Source organism: Athene noctua, chromosome 6, assembly GCF_965140245.1.
Source record: "Athene noctua chromosome 6, bAthNoc1.hap1.1, whole genome shotgun sequence".
Lineage (NCBI taxonomy): Eukaryota > Metazoa > Chordata > Aves > Strigiformes > Strigidae > Athene > Athene noctua.
In genome coordinates, this window is record NC_134042.1 from 13,891,646 (window position 1) to 13,915,934 (window position 24,289).

At 38.5% G+C, this 24,289-nt stretch overlaps 1 protein-coding gene across 3 annotated transcripts in view; it reads right to left on the reverse strand.

Moving 5' to 3' along the window:
• SIPA1L1 (signal induced proliferation associated 1 like 1) overlaps positions 1–24,289 on the reverse strand; it is a 77,788-nt gene that overhangs the window by 11,423 nt on the left and 42,076 nt on the right. For 2 of the 3 annotated variants that reach the window (XM_074909650.1, XM_074909649.1), the window contains exons 10-15: positions 20,441–20,590; positions 14,763–14,887; positions 11,905–12,023; positions 8,980–9,419; positions 2,965–3,204; positions 1,735–1,900 (exon numbers count right to left, since the gene is read on the reverse strand). In XM_074909650.1, coding sequence (XP_074765751.1) covers positions 1,735–1,900; positions 2,965–3,204; positions 8,980–9,419; positions 11,905–12,023; positions 14,763–14,887; positions 20,441–20,590 — 1,240 coding nt within the window. Of the gene's footprint in view, positions 1–1,734; positions 1,941–2,964; positions 3,205–8,979; positions 9,420–11,904; positions 12,024–14,762; positions 14,888–20,440; positions 20,591–24,289 lie in introns of those variants that run through there. The other variant, XM_074909652.1, reaches the window with a different exon arrangement.

Here is a 24,289-nt window from a genome sequence, read left to right on the forward strand (position 1 = left end):
AGTAGAAGGAAGAAAAAGAGAAGCGTGACTTGTCTGAGAAGATAAAACGCATAAGTAGTAGGTAAGGAGATAAGGAAGGCTGGGAAGATAATAAAAAGACGCATGAGACAAAATCACAGCCTAGAACAAATTCTACCAGCAAACAAAGCCTTTGGCAGCCAACAGTCAGGAAGGAGGAGGATTTCTGATCTCTGAGCAGTGAACTAATGAAGGCCATTATCATTCTTCTTTTTTTTTTTCTGTAAACTGTCAAGAAAATGTTATGTTGTAAGAGCAACTTTGTTGTAAGATGAAATATAAATCACGCAGTGGGCAGAAATGATTGTTATTTTTAAACCAGGAAAGATCTAATTTATTGGTGTGATCGACTGTTATTAACTTGCTGAAATTTATCAAAAGTGTAACCTGAGTTAACATACTTGTTATAGGCACCAGGAAATAAAGATTAGGGTAAGAATTGATTCACTAACCCTGAAGCAGAAAAAAACCCCAAACTTGGGAACAATACAGTTTTCATGGTCTTCAGGCCACCTCTTTAAATCGAATGGAATTTCTTGGAATGAGAACAATCCCCTTGCCCAAAACCACCCACAGGAGGTGCTCACATTGCCCTTGTCCCACTTCCCTCAGAACCACCACAAGCCTAAGAAGAAGATACTCTGCTATTGGCAGTTTTTTTTCCTCCGGCCTCAAACGTAACATCTGAAATAATCTGTGTACGGAACCTAGCACAAGTTTTAATAAGGCACTTTGGGTTTTTAGAAGCAAAGAAAGAAGTTGCAGCTCTCTCTTCTGCATGGTTGCTGTGGAAACCATGTGGGCCCTAGGTGATGAGCCTGAGCTGTTAAGCAGACTGTACGTAGAGACTGTAGAAATAAAGACTTTCTCTTCAAAATGATGGATTTTTTAAATTAATATATGCACTTTTGTGTTATTATACACATTCTGAAACACATCAGGAAATGTTTCTAACGATTTATTCTATATAAATATTTGCTTAAGTTTAGGAAGCGTTCTTGGTCCTTGTGCATAACAGGATTTGACGCATAAAAGTGTGTTTTTTGCAAGGAGTTTCAATACTGTCCACAAGTCACTGTCTAGTGATGCAATCAGAGAAGAACAATTCAAATGCATAAGACAACCCCACAGGATTTTGCATGAGCCAGCAGTCCTAAACGTTCTTTGCAATTTGGCATATTAGTCTCTTTAAATTTGCACACAAAACTATAATAATATTGCAGTGACTGTAAGGAAACTGTTCCCCAAATGTATTTCTCAAGTAGCTAAATCTGTGACAGGTGGATGACTTTCTGTCCATGATGAGAATTCAGGGAATGCCTTGCATTTTATTTCCCTGTTATGGGTTGAGATTAGAAAAGATCCTGAGGCACTCTTGAGTCCAATGCAATTTCCAACCAAGTAAGCTCTGTATGAATGAATGCTTCAGCTTTGACTGCTTTGAAAGCACTCAGCGTTTTCTGCGCAGAAGTCTTAGAGCTTCATGGCTTTCATCCTTTTCCAAATTGTGAAGCATTTGCTGTATTAGTTGATATGCCTAGGCAGCAACAAACTCAATCTTCAAATTCTGACAAAGTGTAACTTTACACATTTCTGTTTTGTAACAACAGAACCATGCCTTGGATCAAAAGAGGACCTGTGCATTGCTCTTCAGGTATTCTCAGATTTCACTTAACTGTGACAAGAGATATCCAAGTGACTGACTCTCTAACATACCTTAAAATTCTTCTGGGATTCAGGTGTTGGGCTATCAAGATCTATCAATTTCTTCAGCTCTTCTTCAACAGTGGACTTGGATGCTCGTTTCGGTGATGCTCGTAGATCTCTTGCTGAAGCACGCAGCCGAGGGTGGGCCATTTCATTGCCATCACTCTGGTGACGTCTTAAATGAAATGGAACAGACACATTCAGGTCTCAAAGCCCTGGGGCAGGAGGCATGAATGAAACAAGAATTATAGCACCCTCAAGATTAATAAAGAAAAAACCTAGGTAGGGGGCAAAGAGAAGGGAAGGAGTTTTGCTAATACAGCAGAGCCTCATCTTAATGAATACCTGTTGAGGCAATAAACTTGTTTAAAAACATCAACTAGCAATACACTTGAAGATTATAATAATATTTTTCCCAATAAGGGATTGAATCTGTTAAAATAACATGTATTCTGTACATGTCTTCATTTCTTCAATGAGCCCCAAAGCAGCAAATCATTACGTTTCTTTAGTCTTTTAACTACCTTTTTAAAATGCAGTCACCACAGAGTTTCACCATCTCCTTTTGACAGCCAGTTATTGCTATTGTCCAAGTATACTGTGCTTGACCCAATTAAAGTCAAGAACGGTTAAATAAATTACTTTGAAATGGGCTTTGTGAACCATTTGCTTACCAAATCGTACTAGACTTAAAAGGAACAATATTTTCACTGGTAAGTTGTTTCTCAATTTCTCTTCCAGAAGAGATGGTTGCATATTGTAATGCTGAGAGATCTCTGCTTGCTTTAAGCCAGTTAGATGGGATACTGGCACTAATCTTAACCAGGCACCATGGAGTGCCACAGAGTTAATGTATAGCATGCACAGTACTACTACATGGATGAGAGGCTTAAAGGAAAACTCAGGCTCTGCGTTAACAGGATTTTTAATATTTGCTCAAATAGCATTTTGAGTCACACTTAAGAATTCCCAAGGAAAGATAAGCTTTACAAGGACTAAAATCCATACAGCTTTCTAGAAATGATAAAAAAAAAAGCGCTTTTACAAGTTCACAGGGAATGAGATTAGCTAATTAGCAAATAATTAAGGCTAACTAGATTAGAGATTAAATTCTACAGAAGACACAGCATTCTATTAAACAGTCTTCAGACCTTCCATAGAGAGAAGTGTCACAAATCTCAATGCTTCTTTACAACTAAAACAAATAACTGAACAAGAAAACCCAAAAAACAGTCTTACTTTCTTGAATCCATAAACCCCACTGAGTTTATGGTCCCTTCTGGCTTTTTCCAGCCGATGAGATACTTGCTAGTAGCACCCTGGCGAGGGTAGAAAGTCCTAGGACCAGATGAGGAGGAAGAGGAGGAGGAGAAAGAAGGTGCGAGCTGGGGAGAAGTAGCAGAATGAAGCTCTTCTTTTGGTGAGCTTCTGGCACTGGTGAAAACAACCGGGCTGGCAGAGTGTCGTGAGCTCATGGTACTAGGAGAAAAACATAATAAAGACAAAATTTGCTTCAAATGTGTATATAAGCACCTTGTTTAACTATTTTTAAAGCAGAACTCTGGGCACAAGAGTTATCTTATCAATAGCGGGTTGAGTCATAGTCATGAAAAATCTTGTGAGCAACCTCCAAGGCTGCAATATCCTTAGACCAGCTTCCCCCTCACTCCGCTTCACAAATGGGAAATCTAGGGGCACAGTCATTAGGCAGCTTGAAAGTAGTACAAGAGACTGTAGCTGAATTCACAAAAAACCTCAAATCCAATTTCTTGCTGGAATTCCTGGCTGTGGAATAAAACATATTTTGAAGGAACTGAAGCAACAGGAAACATCTTTTTAAGATCCCACAACAAACCAAAGAAACACACACATCTTTCAAACAAGGTCTTCCTGGATTTTGCCTGAAAAGCAGTTACCCTTTGCAAAAAAGACTCTTAAATTGCTAAGTTTAAGCAGGTCTCTAACATATATCACAGCCTGTCTACGCAGAAGAAAAGAGTTGGGATGACCAAACTGCGGTTTATTGTCAGAAAAAAGTGGGGTGGTGGTGGTTTAAACAGGAGCTACTCTTTAGTTATGCAAATATTCAAATCTGATGCAACTTGCAAAACATCAGGAGTACTAGGGCTTAAGACACTATTTACGATAACAACTTTAAAAGCTCAGGCATTTCTAAGTACAGTTGCAGGAAAACTTTCTGTACAGCCTTAGTATTGAAATAGCATTATATATTTGGAGACTGGTTTCCTATCAGCTCGCTACACAACTTTGCCACATTTTCATCCCTGTATCCAACACTGCAAGGAAGGAATTTGAAACAGATGGCCCTATGGTAAAGAACAGTTTCTGACTGAAATAAAAATTAACTGGAAGGCTGAATGAAGTCACTGACTAATCTCTTCTTTCTTAGCTTAACAGAAAATTCTTCACCACTCTCTTCGTATCTTGATAAAACAATGCATTTTCAATCTCACTTACTGGAACAGAAAAAAGAATTTAAGGTTAAATTTATGTTGTGACCTACATTTAGTCTTGTAGAAGTCAGTTATCTAACCCACACCACTTGTCTGGCTGCTGCTGTAGTCAATGCAGAAATATCCTTAGGAGGTGATTCTCCTTAAATTAGGTGTCTCAGATACACATTATGCTACAATTAATGCTTTGGAGTTTTTCCTCTCTCCACTGACAACAGATGGGAGTCTAAAAAATCACCTTCAACTATGTTTTATTTTCATATGGTTCAAGTTAAGCACCACAATCCCAGCAGTTAAGTGCTGTGGATTTAATGAGGAGTCCGAGTGGACTGTAGCCTTCCCACCTCAAAGAGCACCGGCTGCTGCAGCCTGTGCTTCCATCTAACCTACACAGGCATGGTTGCAAAGTCCCTCACACCAGGGGCAAGATGCATCTCCCCACATGCACGCAAATCAAATGACAATAATACAGATTTTGTATCACAGAATCTTTTTTTTTCTTCCCTCCATCTGTACATTTGAAAGGCCTATACAAAAGACGGCAGACTGAGAAAATATAAGAAGGTATTTTCCTGTCCACCAAGCCCATAAATTTGGTGCTGCACATCACAACCTTTGTATGTGTAGCAGATATAAGTAAACATAATTCACAGCAAGAAAGCAGAGAAAAATAAGAGCTAGGGGCAGAGGCAGTAAATTTTTCTTCTTTCCCCTTTATCTCTTCTTTTTCAATACTGAAAGTTCCTAAACATGCTGAGTAAACCAGCCCATCTGTGAGGCATCACCACCGCAAAATTCCAAGATTTGGGGAAGATGCACATATTTAAAGAAATTGGATGGGGCTTTTTTATTCATTTATTTATTTTGGAGGAGTCTTTTGCTTCAGTGTAGGAAAAGAGAAGTTCAGATCACATTTGAGAATTCTTTAATCCATCAGGTACTTCTCAAGGAAATGCTAGTGGTGAGAAAACTTTTCTTGATAAAAACCAGTAACAACTCCTAGATAGGCTGGTAGTGTTAATCTTACTAGGCAAAGAGAGTAAAAAATGATGCTCTGTATGCTCTACATAAAACGTATATAAAAAATGCATATGTAGATATAATAATTATAATATTTTATTATATATCATATAGTATATATACATGGTGTATTTTAAGTATTATTACCTTAATATTTATTACAATATGTATCATGTAATAGAGGCTAAGAGCAGCTTAGTAAATAAGCAAGAAAATTAGCATACACTTTTAAACACACTTTTCTTTAAAGTGTATTGCACGTTTTGAGCTGTGGTTTTACAACATAGTATTTTAGGAGGATATTATTCTTCAGGAACTACGCACAGAACCGTGGCTATGACTGAAGCTTTTCACCCTGCAAGTCCATGGGATACTGACAGTTAGAGACACCCTTGTTAATTGGATAAACTCTGGAAAAACTAAGTCAGAGCTGGAGCACTGTGGTAGTGATGGGAAGTTATTAGAGTATTCAACATCAGGAAGGATGCAGAGGATTCTTCATACTGTAACAGACACCTGGGCCAACTTGATTATATCTGGAAGAAATTCAGTCCTCAGGACACAGAGACAGCCACTGTTGGTCCCCCACCTCCCACCTCAATTATTGAGACATCAAAGATTTAATTAAGGAAAAAATAAAATACTACATGACAATTCACAAGAATTGCAGATGAACCATTCATAAAAGTACTCTACAACCATTAAATAATATTTTAAGTATCTTAAAATTATTAGAAGTAATGCAAAAGACACTTGGTTAGAAATAGCCATGGTTTTCCTTTCAGCTTTGGTAAGAGGAGCATAAGAAACTGTAGAGTTTAGGTGGAAATGAAAGTTTGATTTTATTTTTTTCCTAGGGAATTCATGCCATCAGCGCATATGGCTTCATTTAATGACATACAGCTATAATGATTCTGTATAATTACTGGCCTACATAATGCAATTCTCCTGGGATGCTATGAGAAATCTGCACAATCATCAGGAAGGACTCTGGAAATGGGGGTGGAGAAGAAAAATAAAACCCAGCCAGCAGCTCTGCTGTAAAAGTTAATCACTATAATTTACGTTTTGCCACCAGTTCTCAGGTACAAGTTCTTTTATGCACCATCAAATGATCTGAACACTAATTATCGCTCCTGTCTTCTACAGACACAAACACTCTAATTTGTGGTTTCTTTTCTTTTGTCACAGAGTTCTTTTTAGGGCCAAATTCCTTTTCTTCTTGCTCAGAAACCCAACTCTAAAGACATTACAGACATTCTGGCATCCATGGGCAAAAGGTAAAAAAGCAAAAAGCCACAAAGGGTAACAATTTAGGAACTGATAGAGATACACACCAACTAAGCTGTTCATTTCTCACAAGAAGTAGCCTGTTCAGAATGGTCCTTCAGCCTCCCCTCCTTCCCCTCCTTGAAGCAGGCAGCTGTGGTTACATTTTGGCCATGCCGGTTTAACAAGCCTCCAGCTCCAAGCTGTTGTGTTACCACAAAAGGAGCAATAGGGGAGCTGGGAGCAAAGAGCTGGGCCTACGGGTTTCCCCAGGTCAGCACTGCTGCTGCGTGCAACCACCAACCGAGGATGCCATCAGAAACAAAATAAAAGATTTTTAGCCCAGCCGTGCCTTTGCTTTATTGTGAGGCAAACACATGTTCTAGTCTTCAGAAATAAGAAATAATAAAGAAGAAACACAAGTCAGTCTTTTTTCTCCACCAAAATAAACGATGTGGGTGCAAGGATTGCAGTATTTCTCAAGCCCAGTGTCTTCTACAAATTGCTACTACTCCTCTTTGCAAAGAGCTGCATTTTTAACAGCTGATTTTTAAATGAAACTGGGAAAAAAAACCCACAACTGTTTTCTTCAGCATAAAGCCTAGGGAACCTTTATCTGGAAATTGCAGTGCCAACCCCCCAAAAACATGCAGAGAATCATTTCAGTATCATCAGAGAAACATCACGTAAAATTAATCCAAACCAACCAGAGAAAATACTGTGTTTGGAGACACAAAGCTACCATACAATAAGTTTGCAGTCAAGCTGCAAAGTATACATTCATGGAAGTCAAAGATGAGAGGTGTCAGGATATGCCTGCACTGCAAAGATGTGTTTCTCTCTATTAAATTTTCTCGGCTTTTCTACTGAACTAACCCTATTTGGTGCTGAGAGAAGAGGAAACCAGAACCTCAGATGTACAAAGACACCATTCCCATTGGGCACGCCTTTACAACGAAGCTTCCAAGAGTTACATGTAATTTTTCGACGCTTGAGTTGCTTCTGAAAAAATCCTTCCACATGGAAATGCTACTGAGAACTTTATTACAACGAGCATTTTGTTTAAGAATTTCACATTTAATGCTACTGCTAGTTACACTGAGACAAGTACCATAGGGCATGTGGTTGATTCTATATGCATTTTTTAACATTAAACATGCTTGTCTTGATATAAAAGGTGTAAAACTGTAGATCACCACCACAGAGATCTTGGGCAATGCTAGCACATGCCCCTTTCTTGAAGGTAAAAATCTTAAGTAAATCCCTCTGCACAGTGTTTCCTATAGACTTGTTGAAGTCCTTCATGTGTGCACAGCTACTGAAAACAGCAGTCTCAAAGACCTGAATATGAACTTTAAGTGCCAAAAATGGCCAACTAAGAGAGACAGAAAACCAAAGCGGGACCACCATTAATAGATCACTTAGTCAAAATTACCATGACAAAGTACAGGGAGACCATTCACTATATTACAGTCTCTATGACAACCCCCTATATTTGCAGCTACTGTATGAAGAGTTGTTAAACTGTCTAATAAACATCTAGCCTTGCATAAATGCACCTTTACTCAAAAGGATTAGCAAAAATTGCTTCAGACTTCCAGTCTGTGGGTATTTTAGCTGCACACTCAAAACAGAGGCACCTTAAGAATAAAAATGCAGTCAGGCTCCACAAGGCCAACAAATTATAATGATCACGCATCTTCCTTGAAAGACCTGTGTTTTTTTCTTGTATGACACTGTTTGACACTGTATGAGTACTTTTCAAAAGCACACCGAATACTTCTTGGGAAATGGGTTAGGAAAATGGTCTAAAGTATTTTCTGCCTCTAGCAGCTCTGATTAACTTGTAAAGTGGGTATCTTCCATCTGAGGTGTTCAAGCACATTATACATGTACTTGATATTGCCAATTTTACAAGTGGCAAAACCAAGGGAGAGAGGGAAGGTGACTGCAATGTGTCATACCCACAAGCTTGCAGCAGAATGAGATTAAAATCTACATGCTAGCACTCCCAAGCAACTTGCTCTCAGTACTGATCATACTGACTGCAAGCAGATTTCTAAACTAAAAGACCGGGAAAACTGTGAATCATCTGAAATGTGTACTTGCAAGACTAGAAAAAGAACCCCATATTAAAGTGTTCATTAATAAAATGGACTGATCTCCTTTCTGATCTACATATGAACTGCAGTTGTTGCAAGATATTCCTTATGAGCACATCAGACACGTCTGTCTTATGTCAGTTTAGTAGCAGCAGCAGCACGGAGTACGCTCTCAAAAGACATTCTCTTTAGTGTTATAATCAGTAGCAGATGTGAAGGCTAAAAGTGGTCTGAATTTTCAAGCATTCTGCACAGCAAAGTTTTTCAAAACACTGGTTAACATAAGTAGAAACATCTCTCCAACATCCCCTTCCGACTTTTGATGGGTTAGAGAGTGAGAACGGGAAAATGAGTGTGGAAAGGTCAAGCTCAACAAGTCAAAAAATTACCTTGTATGCGAGACGGCATCACTAAGACTGTAAGCACTGTTCTCCCTCGTTAGCGGGTTGGAGGCTGGCTGACTCTTGCTGTGAATATCCAGGCTCAGCGAAGACTCAGTCTTCCGGTCCATGTGACTCTCTTTTTCTAATGTCCTGTCTGCAATGGAGACCACTTCGCTGGAGCTATGCCACAGGGGTGCCACCTTCTCCTTTGCCAGCCCTGTACGGGGAGATGTTGCTGCTCCCAGGGAGGCAGTGCTGCCATGGCTAGGTCCGTAGGAAGTGGTATCTATGCCGCTATCGGCTGAAGTCCCTTGAAGATAGTTGTAGCTGTTCAGCTCCGATTCGGTGCGCTCTCCGCTGTCGTACCATTTCTCATCACTGTGAGCACTGGAGGCATTGCTGGAGAGAGTATTGCTGCTGGAATGGCTGGAGTAGTGGCTGTCAGACTACAGAAGAAACAGCAATCCAAAAAAAAACCACACTTGTAGGTTTATTTTAGAATTATGGCAATAAAGAGGAGAAGGAAATAAACAGTTACAAAAGCCACCACTGCACAATAGGAGCTCTTCTATCCGGAGATATTGGACAGATAAATTGAGGAGACTAATAAATTCTAAAAATTCCATTCCAACACAATGCATGTGCTCTGTTCTGGGTGCACATAAAAAGCTTTAATGGGGATTTGGAAGCCATGTCTTAACTATTCAGAGAAAGCCAGAGTTGTTTGTATTTTGTCCCAAAATACGCTGTTTCCTTTCAAGCACAGTACTGCTCAGCCCACTCCAATGAAACTGGCTGTGTAGACTTTGACTTGGCTTATAACTACTATAATTAAAAATATTCTAATTTTAAGACTCCAGTGTTTTAGAACATGAAACATAACCAATCCTCAAGAAAGTGCACATTATTTTAATAATCCAATGCCTTTCAAAAGGTTAAAGTAGGGCAAAATAACCACTGCTCTTCCTAGCCCTTTGTAGTAGGGTTTATTTCTTCCTCAGCAGGAGTGTCCTCTGCAAATGACCACTAAAATGCTGTTTAAGTCATCTGAAATTGTTTTCCAAAGGGCAGAATTACAAGAAGGGAAGCGTTAATGCAATGCTTTTAAGTTATTTCATCAGGGCATGCCAGTGTCTGGCTGGTTGGTACCGTCTGTCCTTGGTTACAGCCAGCTGTTACAAAGAAACTGCATGCCCTCAATTCCATAGTGGCCAGTGGTGGAATATCCCACTACAAGAAGAATTTCTTGCCATACAGTCATCATTGCTTAGGAGCTCACCTATCTTTGGGGTATTTATATCCATCTGAATTCCTTAATTTTAGTTTCCATCTACAGAACTTATCTAAGTTTGGATCATTTATATAATCAGAACTGATGCAGTTTTTCAACAGGCAAGGGACTTGTTTGGTGACCAGATGGCCTCGGAATAAGGGAAGGGGTGGAAAGGAGACTTAGAACCACCTTTCCTATTTGTCTGTCCCTGGAGTTTTACTGAACAGGCATGGGCAGAGATCCCAGTCAAATATAAGAAATTAGATACTGTTTCTGGAAAAGGGGAAAAATGGAGAATGGATGTATACTGAGAGCAAGAAATCTCAGCATCCATGTTTATCATACTAAAGCAAGAACTGACAGAAAAAACAGGAGGAATATTAAGTAAGTTGATCTGGACTCCTAGTTATCTCCAATTAGAGTTACTGCTCTTCATTAGGAACTGCATCACTCCCCCATCCATCTGTCCCCATAATAAAGATTTATTTTAACAATGACTAAATAAGAAGAATGCAAGCATTAATAATTCCAGTGCTGCACTTTGCATGCAACCTAATGAGTTACATATCGCATCATTACCCTGTCAAATACATCTCACGGAAAACAGGTCAATCTAAATATAAGAACCAGTTTGTGCTCCTAAAAATATGAAGACAGGTGTGCTGGGCTTTTTATTGGTTGGGTTTGTTTTGGTTTATTTTGTTAAATCATAAAGATGTGTTTTTATGAATTAATAACCTAAAAGCAACATGGCCAATTGTATTGAAAGAATAATGCTGATAAGCAGGAGCAAATAACAGGAACCAACTAGACTTTCTCACACCTAAATAAATGCAACTAATACTTTCCATATAATCATGCAACACAGCTCTGTAACTTAGCTGATTGTGCAAATAAATTAAAAAGTGATACAGCTTATTGGGCAATTTAAAGTTTAAAGGATTTTTTTTATTCTAGTGACTTAAATTTTTAAGACATTTTAGATTTATGAACATTACTGCATTTATCTCTCTCTCTGTATGTAAATCAGGAAGTGACAGTCCATCAAGGTGTGAATATTTAACTCTGCGGAGACAGAAAGACAGAATTTACCATTTAGAACTTAAACATGAATGAAACAAGAAAGATGTTGCTCAGCAAAATTCCAGCATATCTTTCAGTCTTCCAACAGTGTGTAAGGTAGGTTAAAGAAAGGAAGTAACGGTTATACCAGATGAGAATGGAGAAAAAACCAAAAGCAAGATCACTACTCTGTTTCAAAGTTTCAAAATTCAGCTTTCTGAATGTTGCATATTTATAAAAGATATTGGTAAACTTTTAAGTCTCACATGTGAGGCCAAGGAATAGCTTTGTGAACTCCCAGCAAATCCTCTACTTATTACAAAAGAAGAGACAAGAAGCTGCCGTTCAACTGGCAACAAAACTTTATTAACTAATAAATATTTCAGTAGGCTGTGCTTAGTTTCTGTAGGATTCTGGACACAACAGGTCTGCTCGACTGCTTCCTCCGTGTTCTAGCAGGGTACAGGGCTTAAGGATTTTTTTTCGTTTTCTTTTTAACTGACACTCTAAATATACCTTTGAACAACACTTTTGGTATCAAGAACTTGTGGAGCAAAAGCAAAACATTAAATAATTCCTTTTTTAGGATAACTTACATGACCCTGCTTATTTGGAGACAAGTGAACCACAGGATCCTGTCTCATCAGTCTTCCACTGGGGCTTTCTCTGAAGGATGGCAGTACTTTTGATACTGCTGGGAGATGGCATGTTGGTTCTGCAATACAGCACACAATGATGTACTGAAGAGCATGTGCAGTGAAACAAACTAAGAAAATGTGTAACCTAATTTTATGCTGTAATTTTTCCAGTACTACCATTAGCCAAAACTTTGGATACCTAATATGAAATTCACTCCAGATAAATACAGATTGTGACAAAACACAGGTAAGTGAGGGCCCATTCCTGCCTGGCGTAAATCAGACTATGAAAAAACAGCAGCCACCATCCTGGCTTTTGTTAGCACACCCCCATTGTCCAACAGCACTGTATCAGAGCATTAAAACATTAGAGTATTCGTTTTCACAGTGTATTGACATTTTATTGACATATGCACATTGCCTGTGGAGAAGATCGACATTTCCTTAAATTGTATTCTACTCAGGCAGGACAATAGCAAAAATCTACAGTGATCACTTAAATGAACACATTTTCTCCAGTACAACTACTAAGCATAATTCTTGTCAAAGTCAGGGTGAGTTAAATAAACATTTTCTAATTGAAGACATAGAAAAATTCTGTTGAAATCACAGTCCTTAAAAATTGATGGCTGTGCATGCAGAAACTGCACAGATGTACAAAAGGAATACTTACTAAACTAAACCTGACAGAAGCGGATGGAATTCAAATCACTCCTCTTAAAAGGGACACTCACAGGAGTGCTCTTTGCCCATTAAACTTCTTTTTTTCCCAGGAGTTAACCATGGAGGTCTAGAGGCATTCAGACACAGCCTGTCAGGTAGGTAATTGCTTTCTTGGAGCCCAAGGTCAGTATTTTAAAAGAAGCTCTCTCAGTTGTGACTTTTTACATGTATCTTGTCTCCTGTGGTTATGCAATATTCTGCACTTCTAAAAATGCTGCTTTTAAGTAGAATATGTGCTTATGAACATCAAGTACTTAACAATACCCATGGTAATTAGCAATGCTTTCCTCAACACAGCTACAGTTTGTTCATCTTGATGTGCAGCGTTACTAGCTTTTTTAAAAACAAATGAAACCGTTTTTTGGAAAAAAAATATAAACAAATAATAATAATATTTTTTAAAAAAAAAAAATCAGACTTGATTTCCCCCTGGCAAGTGATAACAAACAGTGCTGGTGCACAAAGAACAAAGGTCTTCTGTAGCTAAGAATGGTCCAGGCAGGAGTGAATGTATGGATTCGTTGCACCTAATGCCTTATTCACCTTGAGACAGATTATCCCAAGTGGAAATGTGCCTATTTGTCATAGAACCAAACTTTCACCTAGATTCATGAAACTCGCAATAAGTCTCCAGTCAGAGATGCAGCTTCCGACTATCAATGCAGGACAATACACAAGAGACAAAATACAGGGATTATATGTCAGTATGCATTTCTCAGCCTTTGCCAAATGCCAGAGCCTTCTCTTCTACCACACAATTTTCCCAGTTCTTTTTGGCCTCATTTATTTATTTTGCTGATATGGTGACACCTGACATTGTAGAACAGAACTTGCTGGCAGTTCCACTCAGTGCCAGCACCAACACCCAACTGTTGGTCTGCAAAAGTAATGCTGAGCAAAAGATCAGTTTTACATGTGTCGTTACCATCACACAGTATCAAAACATATGTGATTAAAAATCGTTCTGTCAAAATGAGAACTGCAGATCAGCATAATCACAGCTTTTTTGTGAAAAGTATGGGGGGAGTTGTGAGGGAGGGACTGACAGATGGCTTCAATAACAAGGCACTGCTCACTGAGGTTGTGAAGGTATGTGAACAAAGTACATCTCCAGAACTTGCAGTTGGCATTTGCTTTAAACTCCTGTTGATCTCACTGAACCTTACTCTGTGTTCAGCACTAGTCCATTTATAGAGAACAAAAGTTGTGAGGTAGTGAAATGATCATCTACATGCACAACAGAAAAAGTTTGGAATTGTTTAATCTACGGTAACAAAGTTAGAAAAAGCCAATCTAGCAATCTTGACCATGGTCATCATGTTGGATCAGTGCTGTTTGTAGGCAGGACATTTCCACTAATGTCAATCTCATCAGTATCCACTCAAGTCAAGCCATAGCTGCAGCAAAAGGTCTGTGTACAAAAACTTCAAATGAAGGCTTAACAATGCAAATTCTCAGTACCCAGCTGTTTTATGTAGTTAATATGTTCCCTCAGCTGACAGCTTAATTGCTAAGTGCAATGAAAATATATACACTGGTGGAAGGTGATTACCAAGCTATAGATTTACCTCGCTATTTAAACTTTAATTGCATTTTTTTCCATTTTGTACATGGTATTTTTATAGCTTCAATGATCAAACAATCAATTTGCATTTATATAGCACCATTTGAAAGGAAGCATCACAAGCACTTTAGACTAACTAAGCAAATTAAACTAAGCCAAGCCACTCAGGAGTGCAGGTGAGGTCAAACAAGTCCTCAACAGCAAGACAAATTAATAAGTGTGTCTACCCAACCGCTTCTAAAAGGACAGAGTGTTTCAAGGTAAGAGCATTAAGGTAGATTTAGTCTCACAATCAAATGAAGAACTGAAATCAGTTCTTCCTCAGGTGATACTCATAGGTCTCAAGGAAACAGCCTGCAGAAGCTAGTGCATGCTCCAGACCTAATTAGTAATCCTGATGAACAAGGTTAATTTTCAAAGTCACTGAAAACACGGCGCTTAAGAGGGTTCTCTCTCTGCATGGAGAAGTATCGTCAAAGTCACCTTGTGGTTAGCACCACTTACTCATTGTAAAGAATTAATTACCTACCCATCTGGTCAGCGATACTATCCTCACTTCTTTGCCAGCTGGGTGTGGATTTGCCGCTACCACCCGTATCTGATTGCGTGTTCTGCCTGTCAATGGAAGCAGGGGATCTACGGCTAATTCCAAACCTGTTGTAACACCCCAAAAAACAAAGCAGATAATGATTTTAAAACATGCATGATTCTCACACAAGGGGAAAAGAGCACCTTTAAGAAGCTAGTGTCAAACAAGGGGGCAGAGCAATACACAGCACAACTGCTTGAGGGATTTATAATGCTTTTCCATTTAATTTTTGTGGCAGCTCTCAGGACCCATTTAGCACCTTTAATGCATAAGATTACAGTACACAATTTATTAAGCATCTCTGATCAAAACCACCTGATTATAGTGAATACAATTAAAAACCAGACCAAAACAGCCAGGAATAAAATTATTAGTTTTCATTTACATAGATGTTTACATGGAAAAGTGATCAGACCTTTACATGGTTACAGAAAAATGACCACAAGTAAAACCTAAAAGTCTGAATAAAAGCCATGTAGTTTGGAAATGAGGTGTGTTTATCAAGAAAAGGTAACAAGAAAGGATTCTTTTAACTGGGAAAGCACTACCTCAAACTAGTTAAAGTGAGAATCATAAAGTTTGTTGGGACAATCCCATGGATCTCAGCAACTTTCCTGGGTTCTAAGCAAAAGGCTACAGTAAGGTCATACCTAGGTGATGCAGACACATATGCAAAAAGCACAGACCCATTTCTGATAATATTACACTGCCAAATACTTTAATTAAGCATTTATAAAGTTGGTTATGGATTCCCAGAAACCGGGGATTATAAATTCTGTAAATTATTAAGTTATTTCATCTTAAAATAATTTGAGTGGACCACTGTAAAGTAAATACAGCTGCAGGAAAGCAGTGAGACACATATACCTATTGCTGTTGAAGAAAGAATAGAGCAAAAGGAAAACTGTGTTCAATGAACTCTGTAAATCCTGATAGGTTAGTCAGATGGATTTCGGCTCAATAAAGATACAGGAAGCTCAAGGATGCCTTATATGCCTAAAAGCTTGTAAGAATTAAATCTGTAAGTCTGTATTACATATAAATCATTTATAAGTCTATAAGAATTATAGTTGGGTTCAAAATCGATCATTAAGAATTCATCAAGAATAATGTATTTCTGAGGTGTGGTTTTTTTTTTTTTTTTAAATCAGACATACTCTGAAGGAACAAAAAAATTTCCAAGATTCTACATGCACAGAGTAACACCCAAAAGAATTACAAAAAGCTGATATATTCTCTTACATATGAAGGAGATTCTCCAGCTCTAAGTGTCTAACATAGCAACAGAAAATAAAATACCCAGACTGTGCTTTCTACTCAATCTACCAGCTGCCCCACACGACCTCCAACATAAAACAGACATCTGCCCAACTGTCAGAACAAGCTCAGTGTGGTTATCCCATCCGAAAGTTCATGTCCTTGTTAAAAAAAATGAACCCACCAAAGAAACATCCTATGACTCAGAACAATAAAAGCCCACTCCCATCCTTAAAGACAAGAAGCTGGAACATGCCTGTACACGAGCACAGCTACAAAATGTCACATTTGAGATTTAGGCCTTCTAAATTTCACCCAAACGTGACCCGACTTCCCTTTGGTTCACCATTCACCACTCCCTGGTACAGCCAACATACAGTTTAATGAAAAAAAATGGGAAAAGAAAACCTGGATATATCTGCCTTCTGAATACAAACGATTTAAACGGAAATTGCATTAAGTGAGTAACCTTTTCTGTTCACACAGACTAGCTATGATTTTAGTTAACCAAATACCTAAATTAAACATGATTAATTCAATACCAATTCAACAGATGCATAAAAAGGTCTAAACACAGCATTTCAAAAGCTGCTTGATTCTTTGAACACTGATCTCAGGTGATTTTCAACCTTTTAAGACTTGTAAAATGGGAAGAATATCTTTTCATGATAAAATCACTTGAAGTTGATATCTAAAAGAAAAAGCCAAAACCCCAAAAAACTTTGCTGCAATGAAGCTGCACTGCACTAATATTTTATTTTCTATGCTTTGTCCTCTTACTTAAACCCCATAATGGTCATCTGTATAACAACAGTCAATTTTGCATTTGGCAGATATTTTATGATGTGGGATCTTTTTTTCAAGATTAGAGATACACGAAACCACCGTGTTTCTAATTTAATTTTATTAAATCACTGCTCTACTAATTTGAGCAACAAGAAATGTCTTTAGATTGACTTTTTTTACATGAAGTGGGCTATTTGAAAAAGGAACAATAAATGCAGGTGGTGCTATATTCTATGCTGCTTAAATATATAGCCCATTAGGTTACGTAGGAATGAACCCCAAAACTCAGAGAAATCAATATGGATTAAAAGAACAGTGAAATTGTTTAAATATACATTTTATATATATATGTTATAAGACGACACTCATTATTTCAGTGTTTTGAATTTTGTTTTTACATTCTACAATCATTTATTACATATACGTATCTTCAGGTAAACACAGTAATAAGTATACAAAACACACATACATACATCAAGATCAATCTGGATATTTTTGAAGGCAGTGAGGCTTTTGCCTATACCCAGCTCAGGACAAGGACCAATAATCCAGAAGAGGCAGCAGTTACTGCTCTTACCGATGTCTGACAGAGGTTGGACTCACACCCACGCTTCCAGTCATTTAAGTTTCACAAACTTTCCAAATCTGTCATATCATGCAACAAGAAAGAAATGTATACACAAATTATGCAGCTGAGATTTCCTGCACTGGGAAATCTCCTCAGGGACTGGCACACTCAGGGCATACTGGAGCCTCACCTTGGGAAGATTACCTTCAGGACATGGTGCCCCTCTGCTAGGTACCTACTCCAGCCCACCCTTCTCTTCAACATCTTAACAATTGAATGCTACAATCTCCCTCCCCTATTTTAACAACATATATGTCTTAATCACTGACCAGCTCTACCTGGTTGTTTTGCCAATTATTAGGCCTAGCATAAAGGACACAGCCAGCATAAAGATGAACCAATAACCAAATTGTATTTGATACAAAAGGGTCAGTACATGGGTGAGCGCTGGGGGTACAAACAAGTCAGATTATAATCGACATTAGTCCCACTGACCCCAACAACGACACCACATGACCAACAATGGGTGGAATAAATGGTGACATGCAGTCTCCCAAAGAAGGGATGGGAGACAACCGAGTCAACAAGTCAAACACATAAGACCAAGGAAGCCACATACTGAATCTCTACACAGCCCACGTTTACAAAAGCCAGACCTGACTGGAGCCCAGTCCCAGGGAGGCAGGAGGTCCTTCCCCAACAGGGAACTCTGCAAAGTGCATCCACCTCACAGACAGACACTGCCCCTCCTGCAAGTGGTCCCAGCTTTTATCCCTCAGTGGGACACCTGACCTTGGTTCACTTAATGCAGACACCTGGGGCTCCTTTACCCAATGGGTCTCCCTGCAAGGCCAGCACCCTGGAGGGAAGCTTAAAGGCTAACTCATCACCCCTTTGTGAAGGCCTGTGGGAATCACCCATATGTCAACCTTAATTTGGGGCTTGGGGTTGAAACCCCAACAATTCACTGGTACATCAAACATCACTACAGAGCTGCCCTGAATCTGGTGTCTCAGACAAATCTCAAGACATGACACACATGGAACCGCAATTATTTTTATTAATGTGACAAACATTACTTTGCTTATCAAGGCAAGGGAAAGTTTCCTTTGTAATTACATTTTTCATGCTTTCCACTTAGCCTAGCAGAAAATGTTTGGAAAGTCCTGAGTAGATATGATTAATGTCTACAAGGACAGTATGGGAGGCAAAGTGTTTTTTCTGTAAGAGTAGAACATAATAGCCAAATAATTAAGAGTTTAATAAGCAATTTTTCTTTTTTATAAAAAGCATCCAATAAGGAATGTGCAAAGTTTATATATTAATTACGTCTTCATTATGCCCTTTAAAATGTGTTTTCTTTCACCGAATTAAAACTTCAAAACCAAAAAGACTGTATACACAAGGTTTCTAGGACAAATCTCTGCTGAACTTGCAAAATGCTCAGAGAATGCTATAGTGAACATATGTGTATAAACTAACTTAAAAGATGGAAACGGGTTGGGATGGGCACGGATGCACTCTGAGGTCCATTCAAAATAAACCCCAGCGTGTCTGAAAATCCCTTCCTACTCAAGCAGTTATGGTTGTGATGGTCTGAGGACACATGGCAGGAATACCTTGCTTGTAGAGCAAATGAAGTAGCTGGGAAAGAGCAATCAAGATACTGGGAGCACAAGCTGCTCTTCAGAATTCAATGCAACACAAGTGCTGCTGGCATGAATGAGCCAGGAAGTATGCCGTGTATAAAGAGGTAAGTGCTTCTTCCAGCTGCAGAGCTCTGGACACCCTTCTGTTTAGTTTCCTCACGGCAAAGTTTAATGGGTTTAAAGCAAGTTGCCTAATGTCAGTAGGACTTAAGCACAAGCTTAAATAATGACCTGAGCAGGTCTCAGTCTCATGAATCAAAGCATTCATGAAGGTGTGCAGCAGAAAAGAGTCAGCCTCTTCAGAAAACCTCAAGTTGGGGTGCAAGGAGAAGGACAGGGAGAACAAATCTTCAGCACTCTGCAGCAAGAAACAGCACTTGTTCAAACACATGCTCCGAACAGCATTCTCTGGACTGACCCAGACCAGTGTCTTCTTACAGGAACATCAACAGGCAAAAGACAGTGCCTGGCACTAAGCAGTTCCCGACAGTGCTATTTAATCTTACTAATAATATAATAGAGAAAAAGATACTTCTACTTTATGAAAGACCCAAACCAGAATGAATTACACGCCATGACCTGCAATGTACTCAAGACGACTTCAGAGGGAAGCTTTGCAATGTGAACTATCAGCAGTTTTGCCCCTTTATCTTCTCTATAGGAAGTAATTTGGAACGTGGCAGACAGCTCTTCTGCTGCCAATTATTTTTTTTTTTCCTACTTGGAGATACTTGATTTATTGCTCCTTTCAGTGCTCTCTGAAAATTACAGATTTAATTTCTTCCTCTGCAAGTTGCCCCTTACACTGACATTGGATCACTTCACAGAGTTTGGGGATTTCTGGAAAGTTGGAAGACAGCACCTACAACAGGATGACTGAATATGTGAAAAGGATGCTAGCTGTGGTTTACTCAGCACTTTTGTGCCTACACATCTGAAGTCTTAGTTGCACTCAACACTACTTTACTTCAACTATTAGCACAGACTGTAAATCCCACATCTATTACTTATTTTATTTTAGAATCCAAACCTGTGAAATGAAGTAATTTGCAACATGGAACCAGTACCTTTGATGAAGATTTTTAAATACATAAAAGTCTCTTTTGTACCTGAGCAGCTGTAGACTACGATTAGAAAGAGGTTAGGTTGCAAAGGGAAAAGGTGGAAGCAAGGGATTTTTAAAACTGACTTTTTCAAGAAGCATGACAGTGTTTGAAAACAGACATGTTTTAATGCGTGTAAACAACAGGTGACAGGAAGCTACGTAAGCACTCCTTTAGTTTAATATACATTACAACAAATGGAACAGAGAACAAAAAACCTGCCTAAAAAGAATATGAAAAAAGTCTGGTGCCTACCCTTCCGGCATAGATTTTTGTCTGTATGTGCCCCCACCAGAGCCAGTCTCACTTGAGGATGATAAATTGCTTGGAGAATTACGGCACTGCTGCGATCTTGCTAAGGCAATAGATGAAACTGTGACGTAGACATCAGAACCAGGAGACAACCTGTTTGGAGCAAATGAACCAGTCGGATCAGCAACAATGAACAGCAGTATCATAGTGCACAGCATGATGGAAAACGTCATGAAAACTGTCACAGCAGCAAAGAACATGGCTTCATGGAGACAGCAGAAATGAAGTCAGTTGAAGGATCAGATGTTTTTGCCTCACTAATCTACTGGAGACCATGAAAAATCTGCTGTAAAAAGATGGATACAGGGGAATAAATGAAGAGAGGCAAGTGTGGAAGGAAAATCCTGGCACATACTAGGAAAACACCCCAGTTTCTGAAGTCCTGACTTGTTTTTACAGATTGCTTGTAAGGAACAATGAAGCATGATATTCCTCACTGAAATACCAAATAGAACAACATATTTCTAATTCTCAAACTCCTGCATGTAATTTAAACTAACTGTAGTGAGCTGTCTATGCAAACTCTTCCAAGAGTACTGAGCTTGTCTCTATGCCACCAAACTTGCGCAAATTACATCACAAGGATTAAAAAACTGTGTTTCTTATAAATACCTTAAAATCCTCCCTAAAAACTTAACATTCTAATATAAAGCTCAACATATCAGACCTCTGGTTGAAAATACAGACCTGAGTCATCTGAAGCTTTCTCCTGTCAGAATAACCACACAGCAAATAAACGGGCTAGAATTACAACACATGCACCTGGGCAGGATGGCTAGAAGCAGTAGGTTTATTATACTGCTCAACTCGTATATATTGTTCTGTAGTTGAAGGCTTTTTTAGATCATTTTCCGCTTTGTGCATTTTGTTTCCCAAACCCCAATCAAATTCACTGCTGCTAGCTAGTTCTTTGTTCTGCTCAGTGGTGACCGAAGCCATTCAGAACTTCTGCAGTGACTTGAGTGGAGTTTGAATTACACCATCCACAAACACCAAAATCCTACTGTGAACGCAAACCTTTACTCATTTTAACTAGGAAAAATACGGTAACTTGCACAAGTTAAACAGCAATTTAACTTTTAACATTTTTAAAAATGCATATTGACTTTAGAGAAACACACAGATAGTTGCCTCAGTACACAACTCGGGTCTGTGGATTTACAAGCCTAGCCATTTAATCTTTATCTACAAAGGAGTGGCAGATTTTAATCAGCTCTCACAATACTGTAAGAACTTTTAAAGTACACAAACTCTTTTGAAAATTAAAAAACACTGCACTGATTAATGTTACTTGTGTATATATATGTATCCAAAGAGAGTGTGTGTATATATATACATATATATATTTAGATCAAATGTGGTTTAGTCCCCCTCAGTAATCGGCAAAAAAAGCAGTAAACTAACAAAATCTTAAAATGTGAAGAGCACTAGGACCGGACCAAACATCTTTATCATCTGGAATTTCAAGCACATATGACTAATAACAACTCCTTTTCCCAGACAAGAAAGAAATGATCTAACACCTGACCATCACAAGACCATACCAAAGCCAGTAATTCCCTTCTCTCTATTGAACTGAATTTAGCTTATCTCACTTTTATCAAACAAGAATTCTGAAATACTTGATTGCAAAGAACACAGTTCAAGAGCTAGAAACTTGGTGAGCCATGAGCCTAGCAGTTAATTTTCCCAGTGGCACTCTTATAAAGAGAAAAAAAAAAGTTCAGCCAACAAAAGTATGCGCTCTCAATAGCATTCACTCCCCTACATAAGGCACACACATTTAAACTCAGTTATGCTTGCAGAGCGTAAGTATGACCTTTTTTCCCCAATAATAAATTAGAATTTATGGCAAGGAAACCAATTACTTCTTGCATAATTTCTGTAAAATGATTTCCTTTTGGAAAATGCTTACATTTTCACTTCAGATTCAGCTATGCCTTTTCTTTACTTCCTATGCCTTACCAAAAACTGACAGCGCTGTTCAGAAGGAATGTCAAGATTTCAGAATTATGTTATGGAGTTATAACTCATTTACAAAGATGAAAGACCTTGAGGGCAAACAAAACTGCATTATAAATGTGGTCTGAACAACAGCAGGGAACAACCAGTCAGGTAGGACATCCTATTATTTAAAGCAGCAATATATTTTGCTGGTAGAGTTCACAATAGCATTAAAAAACATTAACAGTGAAAGACATTTCATTTTATGTGAAACATATAAATCAGACAAAATAACTTTAAAGTAAATTCGTTCGAATTGACTTTTTGAGCTGCTTTGAAATCTACTGATGAAAGGCACTTCCCAAGACAAAAGGAGTATTGTGCTAGTAGTATGCCCCTATAGTTAAGATATCCTGTGCTTGTCTTTTATTTATAATTAAAACCCAAACTAAACCAAGCTATTATCTATTTCAAAAGACAGCTTTAAGAATAAATTCCAAAATGGTTAAGTGCACAAGTCCCACAACTGAATTTAAAAATAGGCCAAGTGTCCATTGTATTAAACAGATACAATTACACTGCAGTCAACTGACCTGGGATTATACCATGCATGATTTAGTTCTAACAGATCTAGTTCATCCTGAAAGGACTGGTTGAGTCTTGTCAAGTATGGGAAGAAAATCACCTTCTGTGACAGCAGTGAGTAGGGTGGGCATAAGTTTGTTTAGTATGACAACACAGACATTGAAAGCATGCATCTTGCTCTTAATAAATTAATTTCCATGTCATTAGCTGTCATTTTCCCCACTTCTTCAGTATGCATAGGTATGCAATATACACATCATAAGAAAAATGTCAGTCTAGCACGCTTGGTGCCTATGGCCTATGGCACTCTGTAATTGCATGACCATACACAGGTGCCTCCTCCCTTAGGACCTCTGCCCCATGCAGTTTGATTTTGTGCTACAACTTCTCCTCCAAGAGCCACGCAGCTCGGAAGCAGAGGCAGTGCCAGCTGGCAGAGGAGAAGAGATGGCTTTTTAGTCAAGGCATTTCAGTGCTGACTTAGCAAAGTGAATTCTTATCTTGCGCTTGCTGCAGCACTCCAACATGACCACTGGCATACTTGTTAAAGAAAATTTTTCATTCATTGTCACCAACTGCAAGTTTCGCACAGGCCTTATGTGATTTCCAGGCCTGATTTACTGCTGAGCTGAAAACTTAACCAAAGCAGCTGAAGTCAACTAAGCTGTAATTTGAATATATAAAATATTAACAATGCTGGGCACACTTCCAAATATGAGATGCCCAAAATAAGACATAGCAAATGATTAGTACATAATTTCTCTCTCTACCTTTGTTCTTAATCTGAAGAGGGCCAAAGACATCTCTTCTCACACAAGAGTTTTGAAAATCAAGTTTAATTAATACCCATGAAGCATTCAAAAACTATAGTAATGGGCGCCACTGTAAAGCTTAGAGGGGAATTAGTAATTGCATCTTTACAGCAGGATTTGAATGCCATCCAGTAAATAAGGGATGGAGTAATGAAGAGGAAAAAAAAATATTAAATAGCTCTTCTTTAATGAGCTGCATCCACTGTGTGAACTGAATGAGGCAGATGTCCTCTGTTAAAAGAAATTCTCGTAATTTAATCAAAGGAAGTATCAAAAAATATGGTTACACAAGAGTTCTGAATATAATTGCACAGCAAATCTTAATTCTGGCATGCTTACCTTCCATGTGTTTGAATTTTGCAATCCTAATAATACTGAACGATGTGACAGTTCTCTGAAAACACTGACTCAATGCTCTTATGTTAAAAAGGAAACTAAACCATTCAAAAAG